Source organism: Melanostigma gelatinosum, assembly GCF_949748355.1.
Source record: "Melanostigma gelatinosum genome assembly, chromosome: 14".
Taxonomy (NCBI): Eukaryota; Metazoa; Chordata; class Actinopteri; order Perciformes; family Zoarcidae; genus Melanostigma; species Melanostigma gelatinosum.
In genome coordinates this window covers 2,197,281-2,219,787 of record NC_136647.1, presented here as the reverse complement: position 1 = coordinate 2,219,787, position 22,507 = coordinate 2,197,281, and the positions used below count along the sequence as shown (strand labels likewise).

Genomic DNA, 22,507 nt, shown 5'->3' with positions numbered 1-22,507 from the left:
CCGTAGAAGAAGAATGTATATTCTACTGTTCTCCTCACGGCTCCGTTTCCTCTTCCTGTGTAAGCTAGGTTAACTAAAAGGTAAACAAACACGCGATGATGACATTGAAGTGATACATTACCAAATTACAAATTAGTTATTCAGCGCGCGAAACACATTATTAAACTTCTAAACCGGAAGTCGAGGTAAGTTAAATAAAATTGAGTTAGCTAGCATGTGGAAAGAGCACGAGGCGAAACTCCGCTCATTTTACTAATAATTTAGTTCTCGTGAATATTGTCGACCTTCTAGTTTTATAAAAACATAGTGTAATATCTTAAACTAATGATGATTAACTGCGTTCTCATTCGGCACTAACCATATTCACCAAACATCTCTTATTTTAGGAAACTTTACACCTTTATTAGTCGTGTCACGAGCTAAAGTAACGTGAAATACGGGTCTCGATTGAGGTGGCGCGGTTATAAAGTAGGTATGTGGCAATCTCCGCGTTCGCCGGCGGGCATTTTCTCCGACGCTCTCTGCAGGCCGGGTCACTACGTGCAAAACGGATCTCTGCAGAAATGCGGTGTTTTCATTGGTTCGCATGGGGTATTTCACCGGAAATCTCTGCTATGACGTCGAGGGAATGCCCAGAGTCAGTCTCATTTTCGATTTTTTTTTCGCATGTGTAGTTCTCGCTTCGAACGGGAAAGTTGAAAGTTTTGCTCCGAAAACAACCCCACATAGACCCTGATCGAGCAATCGGAGAACAATAGGAGGTAAGTGGAGATGTTTAACCATATCTTATCTGTTGTGATGGTGAGATGAAGCCTCATGAGGCATCGAACCACTTCAGCCAATTGGTTCATTTCTCGAAGCGTCATGTGCACACGAAACCACCTACTGGCCAAGTGTATAATCACAGGCAGCTGTATCTGAACCACATAATGTGATGCATTGAATTTTTGTGTCTGTTATGGCTGTTGGGAATGACTATGAATTACAAAAATGTATGACTAAATAATTTCTGTACATAAATTATCACACATGTGCATAATAAAATATTTTTTGAATGTATTCTGTGTGTAAATTTTCCCAAAATGGTAGTATATATGGCAGGTTGTGTAATAATATTATTATGTCACTTTAGGAAAATGGCATGGGCTTAAGCAGGCAGAGGACAGTGTAAGTGCTTGTGGAACTAGGAAGAGGGGACTGAATATGCTTGTGTAACTTGGACAGTGATGTACAGGACAGGGGACATTTTATTCATTTTTATTCAGAAATAACAGTTTCTCAACAGTTTTTGGTTTTAAACGATTCCTTTTTTTTGACACAACCTCTCCGGCCTTTGAAAACACCCTTTCACAGGCTACAGAAGATGCTGGCGTGCACAAAAACGCAAGAGCAAGTCTATATCAATTTTGATACAGGAATGTTCTTGATAAGCAAACCTAATGTGTCTGAAATAGAGTTAGATTTAGCTTACCTTATTAGGAGTTATCAAATCAAAGTGTTCCCACACAGGGGAAATCCTCCTCTTCCTAGCTGGCTCCATCTTATCACCTATCCTTCTCTCCTCACTCTCCTAACTCTCCAAACTATATAAACGCTATCCAAACTATCCAAACTCTCAACTGACCGCAACTCTCCACCAACAACCCACATTTTGAATGGAGCCTGAGTGGTTTATATTGCTGTCAAACCTCCCGGCAAAATCTGTACCACTTCCCGACGCAGTCACGTGGTACAGCCGGGCAGCGAGGCTTCGGACGTCATCATTTTGGGCTCCTCCCCTAAATGAAGCAAGCCTCGAAACACGCTTCGAGGAAACGCCCCCTCCATTACTCGACACACGCTTCGAAGCGTCGGCACATCTCGTAACATCAATACTTATCTGTAAACTGACGAAGTTTCGTCAAGATCTGACGATCAGAATCATGTTAAATAAGCTCTGGTTGAGGCATTGTGTTTGTAGGCCATCGCACTGAAATCCATCATGGCGGCTTGGAATCGGCTCCAAATAATGCCCGATTAAACTATTCCCCATGCTTTTAAAAGTTGAAATAGCACCTCCTGGCTCTTCCAAAGCATCCTAAGATACAATTTAAGTGCATTTTGTGGCAGGATCTGCTATGATGTTTCTGATGATTTGAGAGGGTATTTTTCCGATCGGCTGCATTGCGAGTAGTCACGTGACTGGAATGACGCGGCATGATTGGCTGAAGCAGTTTGTTTATAAAACAAAGGCCTCATGCTCTTTGTATTTTGATGAATCTTTTAACTATCATTAACAATTGAGCTCCACCATTCATTTTAACTGGAAAAAAAATATTCAGAGATGTTTTCTGTTGGATGTTTCACAACAACTTTTTTCCCAGAAATCCAGGATTGATTCAGATTCAGACAATTAAAAAATCCTCATTCTTTCTTTCAGGAAAATGCCCCCTAAAAAGAGGTCCAGGACCTTTAACGTACAGCCTGGAAGGGGAAGAAAGTACCTTCTGGAGCATTATGCGACCATGCCGGTGGATACTGTGGAAGTGAAATGCGGTCATGTGCTTCACGTCTTTCTCAGTCGCTGCAATTGTCAACGAACGGACACCGAGCGGCAGATTCGAGGACACTTTTCTTCTGTATCGTTGGGACCATCTACAAATGCAGATATTGAAAATGTTGCTTATCGTTTTCGGAAATATCATAAATTGACTGACCAAACAGAATTTCAGTCTTTCATTACCTTCTGTGGAGAGCCATTTGCTTTGACAGTGACGGAAACAAGTCTACTGGGGAGCCCATCCTCAACACCACAGGATAAGGAATGTTCAGTTTCCGTGCCAATACCTTCCCACAGCCATCAGACACCATCACCATCAGTCAGTGCAACCAGTGAACCAATGCCATCAACGAGTGCAAAGGCCTTGGCAACACCTGATGACGAGCAGCTCTCCAGACCAGCTAGGACCCCATTGACCCCACGAAAACTCAAGCTGAAGAAACAACTTAAATATGTTTCTGCTGAGAGAGCAAAAGAGCAGGAGAGATACCAAAGTACTTTAAAGGGTTTGAAAGACCAATTGAAAACCCTAAAAAGGGTGGAAAACCAGGCAATAAAAAGGGCTAAACGGACTATTTCTGCATTGAAGGAGAAGCTGAAGGGCCATTCTCTTGCAGTTCCACTTGCTGACAGAAAGAGTGAACTTGGGAACCTAAAAGCAGCACATAAAAGACTGAAGGACTTCTATAAAAAGCGACAAAATGTGCCTGTCTCCCGATATCGACTTCTACAGGAGAAACTAAAGGAAAAAAACACCGAAATTCAGCAATTGGAGAACACTGATACGATTCTGAAGGAAGAGATTGAAGAGCTTTCAGCAAAAGACTCTGTTGTGAATTTGAAGAGTGACATGAAATCATATTCGTCCCAGACTCGAATGTTAGTTTTTCACTACATCACACTCCATGTTCCGACAGCAAGTATTCCTCTTGTGCTTGAGAAAAGTCTTCTACGTTTAGAGAAAAAGTCAGAAAACATCCCGAACCGGACAACTGTAGAACTCATGGCACGGGAGCGTGGTTCTATTGCTGATTATCAGTGTGCTGAAAAACGTATCGAACATAAACATGTCACATTAGGTTTTGATGCAACCACGCAGGAAGGCTGCCATGTGAATGAAATTCATTTCACTTTGGAAAAAGATTGTGTTGTGGCTGCTGTAGACGAGTTAGCTGGAGGCACAGCTGCAGATTATTCTGAACACATTCTTGGCACTGTTGAAAATCGAATTGACACATACTGTTATTTCAATGACTTGGATGAAGAAGACGGAGCACGTACCAAGAAAAAAATGATTGGTAACATCTCCAATTCCCTAAGCGATCGATGTGCAGCTAACAGCAGCGCTGAGGATTGTCTGTTCAGAATGGAACACATCCCTGAATGAATTAAACTGCCATTTGCATCCCGTAGACTCAATAGCAAGTGCAGTTCGCCGAGCTTTGAAAAACTTCGAGGACTCTAGGGGCTCATTATTCGGGAGTGATTGTGTGGCTGCCAACCGTATTCATGCGAACAACAAGCTCAGATTCAAAGACGGCAAAGGAGATCCCCGTGGTTTTTTAGCCTTCTTGGACAAAAACAAACTGCCCCGTGGACTTCTGCCTAGATATCGAGGCAATCGTCTTCATATTTTGTTCCATATTTCGGGAATTCTGATTCAGAAGTACAACCTGTTTCTGGACTAAAGTGCCATTTAATTCATGTTTATACAACTGATTAATAGACCAGCATCAAGCCGAATTTACCAGTAGACCCTGACCAGTCTTAGCAGTCTCCCAGTATCATCGTTTCCATTTTCAAAAAGATGAATGTAACATTATTTGTCAGAAAGTAAATTTGGGGCCGTTACATTTTCCCTCCTAAATAAAATAAGATTGCAGCTTATTTATCAAAACGAAAGCTTAATTTATGCAAGTTCAACGTTTTAAAGTTTCGCTATTTTTTTTATATGTTATTTTTACAATTCGTTTCACACTGATTTAACTTTATTCGATAAACAAACTAAGAACTATGATTAGTAAGTAGCAGTAGTAGTTAACTTTCAATCCTAAATTTTGAAAATAACCTCCCTCCATAAAATGTAGTGTCTAAAACAGACTTCTTGTGTCATTAAGACCCCAAACTGTCATATGTTCCCTGCTGTTCATCACAGTTATGTGGGCTCGTCCGCTCTCTGTCTACAGGATGGCTCTTCCATGCGTGCGACTGTGCACCAGAAGCGTCAGCGCGAGGCTTCGGGTCTGTGGTTATGCGACACTCGGTAAAGCATCCAGACCCCAGCAGGAGAAAGCCAGCAGCGGTCCAGTTTTTCAGTACGTCGGCCAGCACAAGAAGCCCACCCACAAGGTGTTTGTGTGGGGCTTCAGCTTCACCGGCGCTCTGGGGATCCCCAGCTTCGTGGTGCCGGACAGCGGCAGGAAGAAGCCCCGCAAATACCAGCTGACTCCTTATCGCCTGGAGACCGCAGAGCAGGTGAAATGTGATGTGTATACGGTGTGTGTATATGTGTGTGTGTGTATGTATATGTGTATATATAGATATATATATACTGTATATATATATATATACTTTCTAAGACTGAACTCACCAGCTGCTCTTCCCCCGCTGTAGATCTCCTCTGCTGCTTGTGGTTACGGCTTCACTCTCATCGCTTCGCCGACCAAAGATGTGATCAAGCTGTGGGGCATGGGCCTGAACAAGGACTCTCAGCTGGGCTTCCAGCGCACACAGCACAGCCGCCGTAAGTAACACAACATCCAGAACTTAACTTCCACACAGAATTATCAGCAGCTCTGTGGAGCGTGTGAGTTTCTCTCAGCGTGTTATTTTTGCACTTTACGGAAAGGTTTTTCCTGCTAAATAGCTCTGCAAACCCACTGGACACTGCGTTACAAATACATATTGTTTTCAGTTATAAGTCAGAGCTTTGGAGCCTCAACTTGCAGGGAGGAATAATACTGTGACTATAATCAGGAAGCTGGAAACATCTCAGTAGGGGTTCAGATGAAACTTTAAATTATGAGTTTTTTAGTGCGCTGCCCCTTTAAAACAATTAGCATACTCATTTAATAACACCAGCTGTTAATTGGCCGGTGCATTTAACAGTTTCTGGTGCTCATAAGCAGCCAAACATACTTTTTTTAAATTCCCACTTTTTATGCCTTGAAAGCATAAATGGTAGAAATGATTTTCAACAAACGTTTACTGACAAACGAAGGCAATTGACAAAAGGATAAAGCACAGAAACGCAAACATCAGCAATTAAAACCTGAAGGAAATGTCACATCACACACTACACTGTAAACACAACATAATAAGACAATCAAGATAAAATACAAACAAACGTTGAAACGTTACCTTTTTTCGGTCCATTATAGTTTTTGTGTGCAGACGCTCTTCTGCTTCCCAGTACAAGTTTATTTTTGATAAATACCACATGATTAGTATCAGTGAGGGCAGCATGCACTCGGCCTCACACCACCTTTTTCTTCTCTCCTCGTCTCCTTAGATCAGAGCTACGACTACGTGTTGGAACCCTCCCCGGTGGCTCTGCCTCTCGTCGAGCCTCTGCGGACCAAAGTGGTTCAGGTTGCGTGCGGCCGCGCTCACTCTCTGGTCCTCACCGACCAGGAGGGCGGTAAGAGACTCACGCCACACCTCCTGCAGCAGCCGGGAGCTGGAAACACACCGCTGGCATTGAACTTTCATTAAAGGCCTTTTAGAGCTTTGCAGTTTGTCACAGCTCGGAGAAAGAAACACCTGCTACATTAAACATCCTCCACTCACAGATCACTGAAAATGTTCATCAAGCATCTGTTAAGTCTCTTCTAAAAAGCCCATTATTGTGTGCTTGGTAAATTCAGTTAATTAGCATGCAGATGTTCTAACGAGCTCCAGTTCAAGGGAATGAAAATGCATTTTGTAGAATTGGTTCATGCCTAATTTGCTGCCCTCCACAATGTGGAAATGTTATTTTATTTGATGAATTCTGTTAAAGTGAGTATTTTTCATCATGTTTTGAAATGTGCCAAATTAAAGAGAGTCATATTCCGGAGTGTTTGAGGACTTGTTTGTTTGTTGATGAGAGAATGGCGTGCGGTGTCTCACCCACAGTGTGAGCGAGAGTTAAATCATCCTGTTACATTCCACAGAACAAAGAGGTTTTATAATATAATCAATCAATTTAATCAATTTGATCTACTAATATAATATTAGCAGATTAAAGTGATGCTCAGTTGCTATATTCCGGCTTTACAAACTGAGTGAAAGTGAACCTTTTTCTCTCTGTCTCTTTCTCTGCTAGTTTTCAGTATGGGCAACAATGCGTACGGCCAGTGTGGGAGGACGATCGTTGAAGATGAAGTTTACAGGTTTGTCCTGAAGATGAACACATTAAGATCATTTTACTCTTATTTTTTTAATACGAACATTTACCACATTTCCAGTTTTAATGATTAGAAATTATGACCAAACGCGTGTAAATACGTCGGCGTACTCTACCTGTGGAAGAGAATAATTACAAGCAGGAGGTCACAGGAAGTCTGAGAGAGAAGGATGATGTAACCTCGAGTGATGGATCGCTTGTTTCTGTCTCGTGTCCAAACAGCGGCAGTCACATCATTCACAAGATGGACGGCTTCGACAGCAGGGTCACCCAGGTGAGTGCATCCTTTCCTCTCGTCTCGTCTCGTCTCTCTCTCTCTATTCTGTGCTTCCTCGTCTCCTCCGTCCTCCTGCATGTGGCACGTAAATCAATCTCAGCGCGCCATCTTGAAGGACGCATTGATTCCCTAAAATGCATCTTGAGGAGAGAGGAGGCATCGGCACAACAGCTGCGAGCGAGGAGGCACAGGTGTTTCCTTTGCTGAAGTCCTTTCATGCCACGTTTGGGAATTTAATTAAAAGTAAATAAAGAAGTTGTCATGACCACTGTTGTGATCATCTAACCAGATCATTAAAACACAGCACTATAACAATACAATGGACGTGTGATGCAGCTGTGACTCACGTCTCACATCGCCATAACATTTCGGATCAGATGTAACGATCCTGTTGCCTTGACTTCTCTCTCCTCGCAACTCTTCCTCGCCTCCTCTCTACTTGGTCCCGCCCACGGGAGATGCGAGTGGAATCGTGTGTGTTGTGCATTTGCGTGTCGATTGAATGTCTTTTGACCGCGTTTGATCACCGACGGTTCTTCCTCTGGGTCTCCAGGTGGCGTGTGGACAGGACCACAGCCTCTTCCTCACTGAGACGGGGACGGTGTTTTCGTGTGGATGGGGAGCAGATGGACAGACGGGTCGGTGCTCTTCTCTGTCAGACCGCTTAACCTGGAAAGATGAAAAATGTCCTCTCTCCTCCACAGCCGCCTTTTCTTTTTTTTGCTCCAGTGACGTTGAACAGATAAATAAATAGCGTATCTTCGTAAAACCACCTCAGATGTCTCGTGCAGCATAATCAGTGTTTTGGTTTATTACAGCAGTTCTTTAATTAACCACATTGGTCCTCGTCCTGCAGGTCTGGGGCACCACAACGTCAGCCCCCGTCCGGTGGAGGTGGGGGGGGATCTGTCCGGGGTGGAGGTGCAGCAGATCATCACGTACGGAGACTGCAGCCTGGCCGTGTCCACGGACGGACGGCTGTACGGGTGGGGCAACTCTGAATACCTGCAGCTGGCCTCGGTCACTGAGTCCACACAGGTGAGGAGGACGAAGGACATTGTGTTTTGCATGAATGTGTCTTGCATTCGTCTCATTGACCGGATTAACACACTTCCACATCGGCTTCACTCGGTGGAACAGAAGGTTGCCGCCTGGATGCAACAAGAGAAAGATCATAGAAGAAGAAAAAGCAATTCACGAGATGAATTGTAGGATTTGGAAATGCAGCAAAGTTATTCAGGGATTCACCGTCACTGAGCTCTTTTTTTTATTTATCCTGGTCTTTCAGATCAACTCTCCTCGTCTTCTTCCTCTGGTCGGCTGTGGAAAGGTGGTCCAGGCAGCATGTGGAGGCACGCAGGTGGTCGTTCTCAACGGTCAGTGTTCACACAAAAGACCATTTGTTTTGGGCCGCTGAAACTTTCCCAAAAGGACTTGGAAACTTTTACGGATCTGGTTGCGTTTCGATCGAAGTTCTGTGGACATTTCACCCCCAAACGGCTCCTGTCGGCGGGAGTACTTTCTGAAAGTGCAGAACCTTTAAGGGTGATGTTTGTAGCAGCCCTCGTCAGACTCCACGTCTTTAGACCGCCATGAAAACGCAGACAACAAGGGGCTGCATGAACCTTTGGTTACCTTGAACAGTCGTCCTGGGACTAAAATGATCCGTTCTTTTAGACCGGAGAACATGTCTGTGAGTTACAGAGCTGCGAATGAAAAGACGGACTGTTTTAGCTGCATCGAGGAGATATTACAATTAAAGACACATTTTCTGACCCGATCGCTTCGTTAACAGGTTTTATATGTTTTCAGTTTTTAGCTAACTCGTCAGTTTGGTGTCAGAGGAGTGACTCCTCACTCCGCCTCTTGGTGGCGTCACAGATCACAGTTTCAGTGATCCAGACTTGATGCTGAGTCAACCAGCAGGGTTATCTCCATGTCTACAGTCTCCTGTTGGACTATTTTAGATATCATTTATGTTCACACTGAATCAAAAACCAGGGCTTTTCTATCTCAACAGCTAGAAATCCGTTCTAACTGGCCAACAATTCTGAGATTGACTCATTTTTTATCTCACTTTTAAGATGAGAAGTAAAGACCTTTTTATTAACTTTATTAATCTAGGATATACGCAATATATGCACCATGTGACACAATTATAGCGATACACAAAACAGGCGCACACAGATGGACACTATTCTCCCACAATGCAATGCACAAAGAAAAAGGAGGCGGTAAAAAATGGAATGAATTGAGGATGGAGGTAAAACAGTTTCTTAAATCACGGAAAACAAAAGAAAGCGTATCACATCTGAGGAAAACCCTTTTGATGAAGTTTCAGTTTGTTTGACATCAGTCTCATTTCCTGTTGGTACAACATGGTGACGTGTGCGATGCTAACGGCTAACAGCCGCTGTCCCCTTTGTTTCACCGTGTCGGTGCATAAACCGTCTGTGTGTGTTTTCAGAGAGAGGAGAGGTGTTCGTTTGGGGCTATGGCATTCTGGGAAAAGGCCCAAAACTCTCTGAATCCTCGAGCCCGGAGATGATTCCCTCCGCCCTGTTTGGACGCTCAGAGTTTAACCCCTCGGTAGCCGTCACCAGCGTGCGGTGCGGCCTCAACCATTTTGCTGCCGTGACGGGTGAGTTTGTAACTTTGGTGGAGATACGTCACCACCAACAGCTAGGCTAGCTGTTTCCCTCTGTTTCCAGTCTTTATGCTAAGCTAACCTGCTGCATGAAAGTGGTGTAAATCTTCTCGTCTAACTTTTACCCAGAAAGCGAATAAGTTTGTTCAAAGTTTGGTTTGTAAAAGTTATTGCTGCAGCTTTAAAAAGCAAACATTTTCCACCCACAGAATGTGATTCAGTGTCGACTAAACCGTTGTTTCCAACCTTTCTTCCTTGAAGCCCTCATATCCTCTTTTGGAAATGATTCCACTGTTCTTTAAGTGATTTTCTTGGCTTGTTCCCAAACGGCTCACGTTTGATGGTTTGCGTTGCAGATCGAGGCGAGCTCTTCGTTTGGGGGAAGAATGTGAGAGGTTGTTTGGGCATCGGCAAGAGAGACGACCAGTACTTCCCGTGGAGGGTAAGACGACAGCGATTCAATATTAGTCGTCAAACAAAAGCGGCTGAAAGGAGCACAGCTGATCTGTGAGCGCGGAACACAACGGGTTTCACCGTTTCTTTATTCTTGTGTGTGGAGTTGTTCCCGTAGATCGGGTAGAGACGAGTCTACGCGCCGATAACACGTAATCGTATCATTTATCGTTGATATAACCTGTTGCTCTGTTTTAACAGGGTTTAGCGGTTACCTTAGTTTGTCTTTATTTTGTTGGGCCTCACTGTTGTTTTGTTGCCTTTGCTTTTGCACTTTGTAAACTCTGTTTTAAAGGTGCGATATAAATAATGTTATTGTTATTAGTATCAGCTCCAGAAAAAGCGAGTGAACCGTCGAGCTTCTTTCTCATCTCTGGAGAGTTTGCACATGCTCGGTACCGATGTTAGCGGAGAGTGTAACGTTAGCGTGAGCTAGCAACACAGAGGAAAATCCCACCAGTGAAACGGCGACGTTTACAGAATACAAGGCTTAAGTTACGAGGGATAGTTTATCTTCCGTAAAAGGTAAATAGCATACAGCATATAACATTTAATTACTGAATGAACATCATGCTGTGTTGAAGAAGACTTGAAACTAGAGATTGAGACATAAACTCATGTTTACAATGTTTACTGAGGTAATAAATCAAGAGAGAAGTAGAGTCATTTTCTATAGACTTCTATACAACCAGAGGAGTCGCCCCCTGGTGGCCACTAGAGAGAATGCAGCTTTAAGGCTCTTCTGCTTCGGCTTCACTCGGCAGAACCGGAGGTTGCCTTTGGACTCCTGCTTATCAACCATCACTCGGTCGCTTATAGATTTGACTTCCAGAGTTGGAAAGAAAATACATGTTGCGTGAAGTTTTTCTGATGTAAATTAACTTGAGATAAGAACAATCTGTGGTGTTTCCATCAGGTGACTGTGCCTGGTCAGGTGGTGGACGTAGCGTGTGGTGTCGACCACATGGTGGCGCTGGTGAAGTCCCTCCTGTGAGCTCCGGTGTTCCTGCAGCAGTGGATGAGAGGTTTGGATGTTTTTGCTCCTCCTCCTCTCTGTGGGAGCCGATCGGGGGCCACGTTGGAGTCTTGAAGCCAGCTGCTCTCCACAGGCGTCGTGGACCCCGATGTCCCTCCGCCCGGCGGTGACGTCAAGCCGAGTGCAGAGCGGTCGATTCTGCAGCAAACTGTCACCGACGGCTCACTTCCCTTTGTGACGGTCGACTAAGAAACGCCTCAGAGGACGGTTTGGTTTATTACAACTAACGTCAAAGGATTCATCGATTTAGACCAAGCAAAGCAGTGAACGACGCTCCATTGTGAGGACTTTCTGCTTTTCTCTCTCTTATATAATTTAACTTGAATGTTTCTGGGTTGGTTCGACAAAACAAGACATTTGAAATACATTTTTTCCGCTTTTTTCTGGCATTTTATCAACTTAGAACAACGAATTGAAAAGATAATAAAGGTTGAGAGAATATATATAAATATTTACGTTTGTATAGATGTAGCAGTCTTGATGTTTTACAGGATTCACCCACAGTGTTAGTTTAATGCCATTAAATACACAATATGTAAAAGAGAAAATGACTGAATAAATATTTATATATATAATGTTTACAGAGATTGAGTGTCATGCAATTTACCACAAATTAAAGGTGAAATAGAGACATATAGGTACACCTCCAATGACAGTATATATAATATACGTATATATGTATGTATAATAAAAAGATTATGTCTTACAATAAGAACTATAATACACGGATTCTTGGAAGAAAAAAAATGTAAGTGAGCGACCTGCAGCATATTATGACGTTGACCTTATCATTCATTATGAAATGCTTTATAATGAATTAACGTCATTGTTATAAAACATGGATATTTAGGAGTGTGTGTAATTATAGTGTTCTAGGCAGTATATAATGATATATATTATTTTGGACGAGTTTACCTGAATTTCGTTTCTATAGACGGACATTTGGAACTGATTACAACGGTGCAATGAAACGGCACATTTTACTGAAGTGCAACTTTTAGATACTTACAACGAATAAACAGAAAGCTCCGTGAGACGGTCCATATGGTAAAAATAAACAAAGAAATAAAACAATTTAGTAAAATCAACAAATAAAAATATAACAGAAAAGCGACGACATCACATGAAAAAGTTACCGAGGTCATTTTCAGTTTAAGATTTTACATCGGAAGTCAGTGAGCCGTCAGGTTGAACTTTCGGGGGATTATGTAAGAAGAAAGATGATCCGGTGACGTGAAACAATAACAGATCATGTCCTCTCCTTTAGCCCTGCTCTGCACAGAGGCTTTCTGCAGCCGCCTCCTCCTCCTCCTCCTCCTCCTCCTCCTCCTCCTCCTCCATCATCTGTGTTGTGCTGAAGTGAGCTCAAGCAGAGAGAAAGGTGGCGTGTGGAGGCTAAGGACCTGGCTGTTCTCTGCTTTGTTTGCTCAGCTCAAACAACAGAGACAGCTGATCTACCTGCTGTCGCCCGAGTCACAGTAGTGAAGACAGGTGTGTGTGTGTTTATTTAAACTCATGACCGTTAGAATTATAATTACATCACAATAACTGTTGTGCACTGTCGCCTCACAGTAAGATGGTCCCGGGTTCGATCCCCGGTGTGGACGGGGCCTTTTTCTGTGTGTGGGGCAAATACAATATGCAAATCATTGAACAATGATTTGCATATTGGAGTCCCGGGTCACCAACTAGAGAGAAGTAGATGATCTGCTGTGGCAACGCATACCGGGAACAGCCTGAAGAACTACCACAGGTGTAAACACACTCGCACAGTAATATATAGTGAGCACAAGGTGACATCTTTTACTTCAAGCGTTGTGTTGTTCTCCCTGCTGCATGTAATATCATATTCCCTTACCGGCCATATAGCACTCTTTATTAGCTGATGGTATTAATATTTAAATTAAATGTACTTGTATAGTCATGTTTTTGCATTCTGTTAACTCAAAGAGGACATCTGTAGCGTAATAATTCCCGTTTTGTTTGTCAAAATACTCAAATACTTGTAAATGCTTTACAGTAAATGTTGAGGCTCTGACGACCACGTTGGCGGCGATGTCACCAGTTTATTGATTTAGAAGTACACATCGGGAGCCAATAACAGTGAGAGGACAATCCCTGTTCAGTAAAGACGTAAAAATGACACATTGGTAAACTGAACACGCAACAAGCGCCAAAAAAACAGAAGAAAAAATGACAACAAAAAAAAATCTTTATTTATTTTTCACACACGAAGCTCTTCAACTTGTTTTTCTCTGATATGGAATCAGAAGAATAGTCGACTCCCTCCTGTTTTAACACTGAGAAATACAGTTTCTACTCATCATGTCTGACCAGAAGAAAGGTTGTTGACAGGGGTGAAATAAAAAGTAAAATAAAGAAAATCATCATCACCAAATGCTTAAGATCAACAGAAATGTCCCCGTGTGGACAGATCGTTCTACAGTAAATAGCCCTCTCCTGTTTTCACATCAGTACAGCAGGCCTGTGGGGGGGGGGGGGGGGGCCTGCTTTAAAGTGCAGACTGTGGGGGGGCAGGAGAGGGGCAGCTTCAACACCAGGGCTCCTCCCTGTGTGAACCATAGCTTATGTTTGTGTCATTATTCTAGAAAACTAAGCGGCTCCGTAATTCATTACTACCGGAGACATTTTATTTCCATCATTGCACTTTATCGTCGGGTCTTATTGAGAGTTCACGATGTGAGCGACGTGATCCACGCAGTGTCCTGAAAACAGCGGCTTTCTATCGGAAACAGTAACGAACAGTCAGAGCAGTAACGTTCGTCTTTCTGTTATTTTAAGATGAAGCAAATGTACGGAAGACTATTAGTGACGCGCATAAAGGGAATAAAATCAAAGTCAAAATGTTGAGAATAAAGTCGAAATGTCAGCATATGTGTCAACGCCAGAAGTTTAATTTATTCTCAATAGTTTATTGATAATTCTCAGAATGGTATTTTCAACTTTATTCTCAACGTTTTGACTTTATTCTCAAAATAAGTTATATTCTTAAAATCTATTTTTTAAGTTTTTCTTACGCTTGGCACTAATATTGAAAGTTTAACCTTATTTTCAACATAAATTGTTTTTTTTAAAATGTAAAATAAAACAAGATCGTCGAGTATTAATACTCTTCCGTACAAATGAGATAGAAAGTATTAATAAGTAAAGATTAGGCGTCTTGGCAGGCTTTTTTCTTTTACGTACGCGAGGCTAGCTGTTTCCCCCCGTTTCCAGTCTTTACGCTTAGCTAAGCTAACTTGCTTCAGCGATATAAACCAATTGGATTTTGTAGTATGACGTCAGCATCTGAATTAAGAAATAGATTATAGACCATAGAATATTTAGTATCGTACATATTGGCGGGACTGTGTTATAATGTGAATTGTCTGGTTATTATTTCACTTAATTTTTTCGATTGTATTTAAATAAATTTATATTCGGCGTCGGGTGTAATTTATCTGTTGAAAAATGTTGATATTCCAACAGCTTCACTTTTTTAAAAAATGAATCAAATATCAAAATGGTCATTGATTAACTTTCTCTAAATCATGTCGTGAATCCAACTTTTAAGTCTTTGATTAACGCCGCATTAATTGAGCCTGTTAGCCAAATAATCAAAATCATTTGTTTTAATTTAAAAACTCACAAATGTAAATAAAAATCTTTCACTTTTTGCGCGACCCATCGACCAGGTTGCTCACAGCGTGAATGCATATTACTTTTTCAAAACACAAAAAATGATAATGTCTTCATGTGCGTCTGAATTTAACCGACGGACTCCAACAATCAGGCCGGAGCTGGAAATAAAAGATGTTCGACTTCTAGCGACTAAAAGAGAGATTATTTCTCAACCAGGCGCCGTGTCTTCAACAATTGTCTCCTACAATTGCGCACGTACAGTATTTTGACAAAAGGCATCGTTTAGGCATTCAAACATCTTGGCACTGACAAAGCGACCGGTGAAAACAAAACAAAAAGTATGGAGAGCTTGATAATATATTTAGATACATATATATATATTTATATATGTTTTTTGAGAGTACATTCGTCAGCCCTCCATGAGAGGAGTTATGTAACTAATACACTATGGTGCTCATGGGGGGTTCAGGGAGTGGGAAGAAGCAGCTTCAGAGAGGAAAACAAATGTATATTCAGTCTGGTGAACTAAAGAAAACAACTAGCAGAGCAGACAGTGGAGGGGGAGGGAAGGAAACAAAATGGCCGAGTAACAAAGGCAGCCCTAACACTCCATCACACCCCCCTCCTCCGATGCCGCCTCGTACGCCTCGTGGTTCGATTCCTTCCCTTCGGAGCCGATCCACAGAGGTCCGCTCGTGAGCTCTTGGCACTTTTTGAACACGATTAAAACGTTTGAAGGAAACGACTTGTTGTGAGCGCTCATCGTTCCTCGGCTTCCTCTCACTCTGCCGTGCTCTTGGTCCGCAGAGCTCCGATCACACTTTGGATGTTTTCTTCAGGAACCTGGAGGAGACACGGGGCTTTATAATCAGCCGACTCAAGTTCATCGTTTCATCGTTTGGTCCGTAAAAACTTTAGGAAACAACTTCGTTCACGCGTCGTTAAAGCTCTTGTATTGTCCGACCAACAGTCCAAAATCAAAGTACATCAACTCAAGTACTGTACTCAAGTACACATCTGAGGTACTTGCACTTTATTAGAGTATTTCCTTTTAATGCAACTTACGTCTACTTCACTACATTTCAACAGGAAATGTACTTTCTTACTCCACTCCGTGTATTTGATCACTTCATCTACTTTGCAGATTCAGATTATTAAAACAAAATCAAGTAAACTAATAAAATATGACGTCTTACTTTGTATTTGCTCCACCTTTACCGACACATTAATGCATCTCTAATTATAATCCAGTGATATGATATATTTGATTCTAAAAAGGGACAACCTGCATGATGAGTACTTTTACTTTGAATCCTTCAAGTATATATTAATACCAATACTTTTTCTCTTTTACTTAAAAAAAGCAGCTTTACGTGAGTATTTTTTTACAGTGTATTATTGCTACTATTGCTGTTGTATTATTGCTTCTTCCACCACTGCCAAAATCTAAAGATATGATATTTCTTATAACGTAAGACAATGAAAAGCAGAAAATTCTCACATTTAAGAACCTGGAACCATCAGGTGTGGAAAGAGAATCGGTTATCACACTGGTTACTGTCACTGATCGTCTGATCGGTGCAGCTCTACGGCAGAAACACAGTACCGGGCGGTTCCCGTCTTACCAGAGCGTGGTCGAACTTGAAGGTACTAATGTAGTAAGCTGGAATGTCAGCCGTTGCCAGAGGTTCTGATATTTGAGCCACGATGCCGCACTCGTCTGCAAAGAAATCAGTAACAATATCACTGATTGATTTCGTTATTAGTTTGTACACTTGAATGCGTATTGAGACAGTACAGCAGGAGTTCCCAACCGAGGCATGTAATGCATATATATATATATAGATATATAGATATATGCATGTTCTTTGATACTTTATTTTGCATCGTTTTTATTTATAGATTTGTTTTAAGCCTGTGGTGTTTATAAAAACGTGCAAATAAAACATAAAAACTCACCGAACCCTAAAGGTTGTCCTCCGATCCGAACCATTTTCCAAAGCTCACCAGAAGCACTGGTGAAGAGGACGTTGTTGGGAAACCTTGAAGAGAACAAAATGCAAAGAAATGAACAGATTAGAGTTCAACATATAGTTTTACTTTAAATATTATAGTCTGGAGAGTAAATGCCCCGATAGTGATCAAGGTTTACGGGATCAAACGCTTCTATGCATCAAAAGCAAAGCTGTGGACTCGAGTCACATGGTTTGATGACTTTATACCGCTCATTATGTTTGATCCCAAACATTAAAAGTATGTTGTTCAAAAAGTGCACTTTTCACCACAACATTCTAAAATTCTCATTTTAGTTTTTGGACTTTTTAAGAAAAGGGAGAAGACGTGAAATGTAGTTAAAAGTGACGATCTGCAGCAGAAAAAAGCTGCGATTTAATTTCACTTTCAAATGAACAAATCTGATGCCGTCCGTGGATGTTTTGGGTGTTTTTTCACCTTCAAATGTTTGCCTCGCTCGACTCTACTGAAGCACTTCTTTGTTTCGCTCTGGTTAACAAATTGCAGACACCTGACACAGTTAACAGCGACTGTGGAGCTGCAGAAGAAGACGCTAACTATTAACCATTCAGGTGAATTATGTTACTGCTGAACAACCCGCCGCACTGAATAAGAGAGCCATTGTAAAGGCGAGTGAAATAGGTGACCTATTCCTTTAAGGCAACACATTAGGTCTTACATAAAGGTGGGGACAAGGCTGACCTACATGCTGCAGTAGAACAATACCAACATCGTCATTTTGTGTCTCTTTGTAGTTGTTTTGTGTCTCTTTGTGGTCATTTTGTGTCTCTTTGTAGATGTGTTGTGTCTCTTTGTGGTCATTTTGTGTCTCTTTGTAGTTGTTTTGTGTCTCTTTGTGGTTGTTTTGAGTCTCTTTGTGGTCATTTCATGTCTCGTTGTAGTTGTTTTGTGTCTCTTTGTGGTCATTTCGTGTCTCTTTGTAGTTGTTTTGTGTCTCTTTGTGGTTGTTTTGTGTCTTTGTAGTTGTTTTGAGTCTCTTTGTGGTCATTTCATGTCTCGTTGTAGTTGTTTTGTGTCTCTTTGTGGTCATTTCGTGTCTCTTTGTAGTTGTTTTGTGTCTCTTTGTGGTCATTTCGTGTCTCTTTGTAGTTGTTTTGCATCTCTTTGTAGTTGTTTTGTGTCTTTGTAGTCATTTCATGTCTCTTTGTAGTTGTTTTGCATCTCTTTGTAGTTGTTTTGTGTCTTTGTGGTCATTTCATGTCTCTTTGTAGTTGTTTTGTGTCTCTTTGTGGTCATTTCATGTCTCTTTGTAGTTGTTTTGTGTCTCTTTGTGGTCATTTCATGTCTCTTTGTGGTCATTTCATGTCTCTTTGTGGTCATTTCATGTCTCTTTGTGGTCATTTCGTGTCTCTTTGTAGTTGTTTTGAGTCTCTTTGTGGTCATTTCATGTCTCTTTGTGGTCATTTCATGTCTCTTTGTGGTCATTTCATGTCTCTTTGTAGTTGTTTTGTGTCTCTTTGTGGTCATTTTGAGTCTTCCTGGTTGGTATGCGTCTCTTTGAGTGACATTTTGTAGGTGACGGTCATGGGGGCCCCTGACTCTTTGGGCCCCCGGGCCTTTGCCCGGTTGGCCCTATCAGTAATCAATCCATTCCTCCCCTTGGCTTTAAGACGTCACTGACTCATAACAGGGACACCTCTTCTCTGAATAGACAATCGATGATTTGATGCTAATAGAGATCTGCGGGTTTATTTATGTCCTTTCTGCTTCATCAGAGAGAATGCTGTGAGAAAGACGGGGACCCGGTGGGGGACAAATGAGTCAGAATGAAACCCGCTGTGACTTCAGCACGCTGTATATGCCCAACTGCACTGCTGTTGCTTAGCAACAAACTAACCCATCAAACAACAACAATCATAAATGTGTTCCCCCCGCGTAAACACAATGTCCCGGCCTTATGTGACTGAAAGAAAAACAACATGTTGAAAGAACAAGTGAACCTTTGAGTCGTCTGTTCGTCCATCACCAGAGAGATGTAGCCCTCGATCAGGGAGAACGAGAAGAAGCGGATGTGGCTGGAGTCCTCGCTGGAGGCTCCGGCCTCCTTTGACCTGGAGGGGGGGGGGGGGGACAGAGAGATGGAGGGGGGAGAGAGAGGGAGACAGAGAGATGGAGGGGAGAGAGAGAGGGAGACAGAGAGATGGAGGGGGGAGAGAGAGGGAGACGGAGAGATGGAGGGGGGAGAGAGAGGGAGACAGAGAGATGGAGGGGGGAGAGAGAGGGAGACAGAGAGATGGAGGGGGGAGAGAGAGGGAGACAGAGAGATGGAGGGGGGAGAGAGAGGGAGACAGAGAGATGGAGACAGAGAGATGGAGGGGGGAGAGAGGGAGACAGAGAGATGGAGGGGGGAGAGAGAGGGAGACAGAGAGATGGAGGGGGAGAGAGAGGGAGACAGAGAGATGGAGGGGGGAGAGAGAGGGAGACAGAGAGATGGAGGGGGAGAGAGAGGGAGACAGAGAGATGGAGGGGGGAGAGAGAGGGAGACAGAGAGATGGAGGGGGAGAGAGAGGGAGACAGAGAGATGGAGGGGGGAGAGAGAGGGAGACAGAGAGATGGAGGGGACAGAGATGGAGGGGGGAGAGAGAGGGAGACAGAGAGATGGAGGGGGGAGAGAGAGGGAGACAGAGAGATGGAGGGGACAGAGAGAGGGAGGGGGGAGAGAGAGGGAGGGGGGAGAGGGAGGGAGACAGAGAGAGGGAGGGGGGAGAGAGAGGGAGGGGGGAGAGAGAGGGAGACAGAGAGATGGAGGGGGGAGAGAGAGATGGAGGGGGGAGAGCGAGGGAGTGGGAAAGGGAAAGTTGAAGGGAGAGAGAAAAGGAGAGAGAAAGGGAAAGAGACAAATAGAGAGAGAGGGGGTAGAGGAGAGGGAGGGAGAGAGAGAGAGGGAAAGTTAAAGGGAGAGAGAGGGTGAGAGGGAGACAGAGCGAATTATAATTCAGTGACATACATTATTCTGTTCTTTCTTTCTCTCTTTGTACTTTAAGGGTATTTTCAATAGTTTTAATAAAAGGAGCTGTAATATAAGTATTATAACCTGCAGTCATCAGGGTTCATCATCTGGGGACCATGAATGTCTGCATTCGACACATTTCTGTCGTCTGTTTGGACCGAACGTTGTGGACAAACCTAATTTAACCGCTAGCGCGGCTAAAAGTGACTTTAACCCAAGTTATGTAATTACAAAACAAGCAGAATATCATAAGAGATGGAAGGAGTGCCTTCTGGGTTTGGTTCCTCTGTGTTTTTCATGATGTCGGTGTTGAAGGTATGACGTTTCACTTTCTCACCCTCCGGAGTAAAACATGACGTCCATGAGCAGCGTGGCTACAGAGGGCAGCGTGTCCGGGTCCAGGCTGGTCACACAGAACATGTTGCTGGGACTCGATAACGGGTGAATGATGGGACGGGGCGCTGGAAGAACAAGGAACAAAGTATATTACACGAGACGCACGCACTGAGCTGCAGTGGAATTTAAAAGTGTCCCCATTCTTTAAAAGCTTTCTTCTGGACAAAAGTTCAACTCGTAAATGTGCCTTCTCTCTTTCAGGCCGACCTAGTTTGGGCTTCACGAAGCCGTTGGTGACTCCGAGGTCGTGAGTAGCGACGGTCTCTCCGTTCACCACCCGAAGCAAAGTGAACTCTGAAGACAGCGTGTGCATGACCATCGGCAGGTCTCGCTCTCGGACCTGAGGACAAACGGGGCAGTGAGTTGAGAACAAATGTTGCAGATGTGTGTGCGTCGTATCTTTTCAAGGCATTTGACAATAGAATGTCTGAAAGTCTGCACATCATTTGTGGACGATCGTTGCACGACAGCAGGAAATAAATCGTCTGTTTTGTATCTCGTTGGTTTTAATGTCTCGGTTCAGAGACGGCCATGAGGATACATCAGCAGATACACATCGTTGTTGTTGTTGTTACAGCAGCTGGTCTACAAGGCTCCAGACTTTACTCTTTGCACAACCCTCCCAAACACTATTTTCAATTCAATTAAATGAATGTTTTTATTCAGTCAGTTTCAATCATCACAAATGATGAATTATATCCTTTTACTTTGTTACAGTCATCTTTAGCAGTTATCTGTATTAAAACACACAATTCAAATGATTATAACTGAAATGTTGGTGTTAGTAGTTTTAATAATATGTTATACGCTGTTAGGATATTAAACAGCTCATAATTCATCTCTAACATATCATTTGTATTGCTGTGAAAACATCTCCTTCAAACAACTGTATTTATTCAAGTTTCTCACCAAAAACTACATTTTACCTTCAGGACCGATAGTCATCTTTACCAAGAGAGCATGAACGCATCAAATGAACCCACATATAAAAGATGCGTTTCCTTTATTTTAAAGAGGGATTTCTGTCATTGAAGGTTGAATCAACATTATATCTGATTGGTTGATGGTTATCTACTGAAAATGTGGACATCAAATGGACTGAATTAAAGCGCCGCAAACATATAAATCATTTCTTAAATAAAGATAAATTGCTTCGACACAATACAAACGTATAAAGATTCATAATACGCGTCTTTTATTTCTCTGATACAAATGTGAACTCTGGAGCCGGTAAAAAGAAGAGCAACAGAGTGTGTGTGTGTGTGTGTGTGTGTGTGTGTGTGTGTGTGTGTGTGTGTGTGTGTGTGTGTGTGTGTGTGTGTGTGTGTGTATGTGTGTGTGTGTGTGTGTGTGTGTGTGTGTGTGTGTGTGTGTGTGTGTGGCTGCTGTGAGCAGCTTGACTCAGTCAGGATCCTCATGGCTCCGTCTACATGAGTGTCGGACGGGTTTTTACAGCTTTATGTAACACAAAAGATCCAAACAGTGAAACACATCTTAAGCTGGTGGGTCTTTTGGTCTGCTCAGAGATCAGAGAGTAATGAAATCGGACGCAGCGTGAGACGAGGACAGAGGGAGAAGATGGGTGGTGCGCGACAGAGCGAACGCAGCAGGGTTTGTTTTTTAAAATCTGAAACAGCAATAATTAGGTTTGTGGGCAGACAGGAAACGGGCCCCGAGGGTGATACCTGGAATTCCAGCTCACGGCTGAGCCGCTGATCCTCGTTACGTAACAGATTATCAACATGGACACAGGTTCTCTTTCATTTTCATCAACATGCCAGAGCTGCTCAGCAGACCTTGTTTTTCCACTAAAGCAAGGCAATAAAGAAAACACTCCCTGTGGCCAGAAGGGCCTCGGTATGAGACAGGGTTTCTCCCCAAATCAAAAGGAAGTGGCGCTGTGAGACGCACACTCCATCCAAGGTTATTGCTTTCTTCATGTCGGGCACTGTGGACGTAGACAGTGGTGCTGTGTCACAGACAAACAATGCGACTCTTGAAGCGTGGTGTGTTCAATAACACGACACAAGAAAACTTGACCAAATCCATGTAATGTGATGTAATGTCTGTTTTCTATTTTTGCTGATTAACTCGATTTATTTTGATTGTCCCTGTAGAAGAGATTCTCTTCTGTTTTTTTTTTTAT

At 42.8% G+C, this 22,507-nt stretch overlaps 2 protein-coding genes across 6 annotated transcripts in view; one reads left to right on the top strand and one right to left on the bottom strand.

Moving 5' to 3' along the window:
• The first annotated feature begins 63 nt into the window (after positions 1-63).
• Positions 64-22,507, top strand: part of rcc1l (RCC1 like) — a 23,350-nt gene continuing 906 nt past the window's right edge. Inside the window, exons 1-15 of one of the 5 annotated variants that reach the window (XR_013772588.1) lie at positions 162-185; positions 675-761; positions 4,726-5,014; positions 5,153-5,282; positions 6,051-6,179; positions 6,846-6,912; positions 7,149-7,200; positions 7,757-7,841; positions 8,060-8,241; positions 8,492-8,579; positions 9,671-9,844; positions 10,207-10,292; positions 11,220-11,619; positions 12,607-12,830; positions 20,563-20,719. Coding sequence is in view for 1 of the 5 variants with exons in the window: in XM_079283734.1 (XP_079139860.1) it covers positions 4,727-5,014; positions 5,153-5,282; positions 6,051-6,179; positions 6,846-6,912; positions 7,149-7,200; positions 7,757-7,841; positions 8,060-8,241; positions 8,492-8,579; positions 9,671-9,844; positions 10,207-10,292; positions 11,220-11,297 (1,359 nt within the window). In the remaining 4 variants the exon portion in view is untranslated. Of the gene's footprint in view, positions 186-674; positions 762-3,746; positions 3,838-4,725; positions 5,015-5,152; positions 5,283-6,050; positions 6,180-6,845; positions 6,913-7,148; positions 7,201-7,756; positions 7,842-8,059; positions 8,242-8,491; positions 8,580-9,670; positions 9,845-10,206; positions 10,293-11,219; positions 11,916-12,606; positions 12,831-12,911; positions 13,419-20,562; positions 20,720-22,507 lie in introns of those variants that run through there. The other 4 variants (XR_013772587.1, XR_013772590.1, XR_013772589.1 and 1 more) reach the window with 4 other exon arrangements.
• Positions 13,534-22,507, bottom strand: part of castor2 (cytosolic arginine sensor for mTORC1 subunit 2) — an 18,701-nt gene continuing 9,727 nt past the window's right edge. The window contains exons 4-9 of the mRNA XM_079283735.1: positions 20,569-20,701; positions 20,303-20,426; positions 18,956-19,066; positions 16,941-17,023; positions 16,607-16,701; positions 13,534-15,824 (exon numbers count right to left, since the gene is read on the bottom strand). Of these exons, the coding sequence (XP_079139861.1) occupies positions 15,762-15,824; positions 16,607-16,701; positions 16,941-17,023; positions 18,956-19,066; positions 20,303-20,426; positions 20,569-20,701 (609 nt within the window). The 3' untranslated portion in view covers positions 13,534-15,761. The remainder of the gene's footprint in view (positions 15,825-16,606; positions 16,702-16,940; positions 17,024-18,955; positions 19,067-20,302; positions 20,427-20,568; positions 20,702-22,507) is intronic.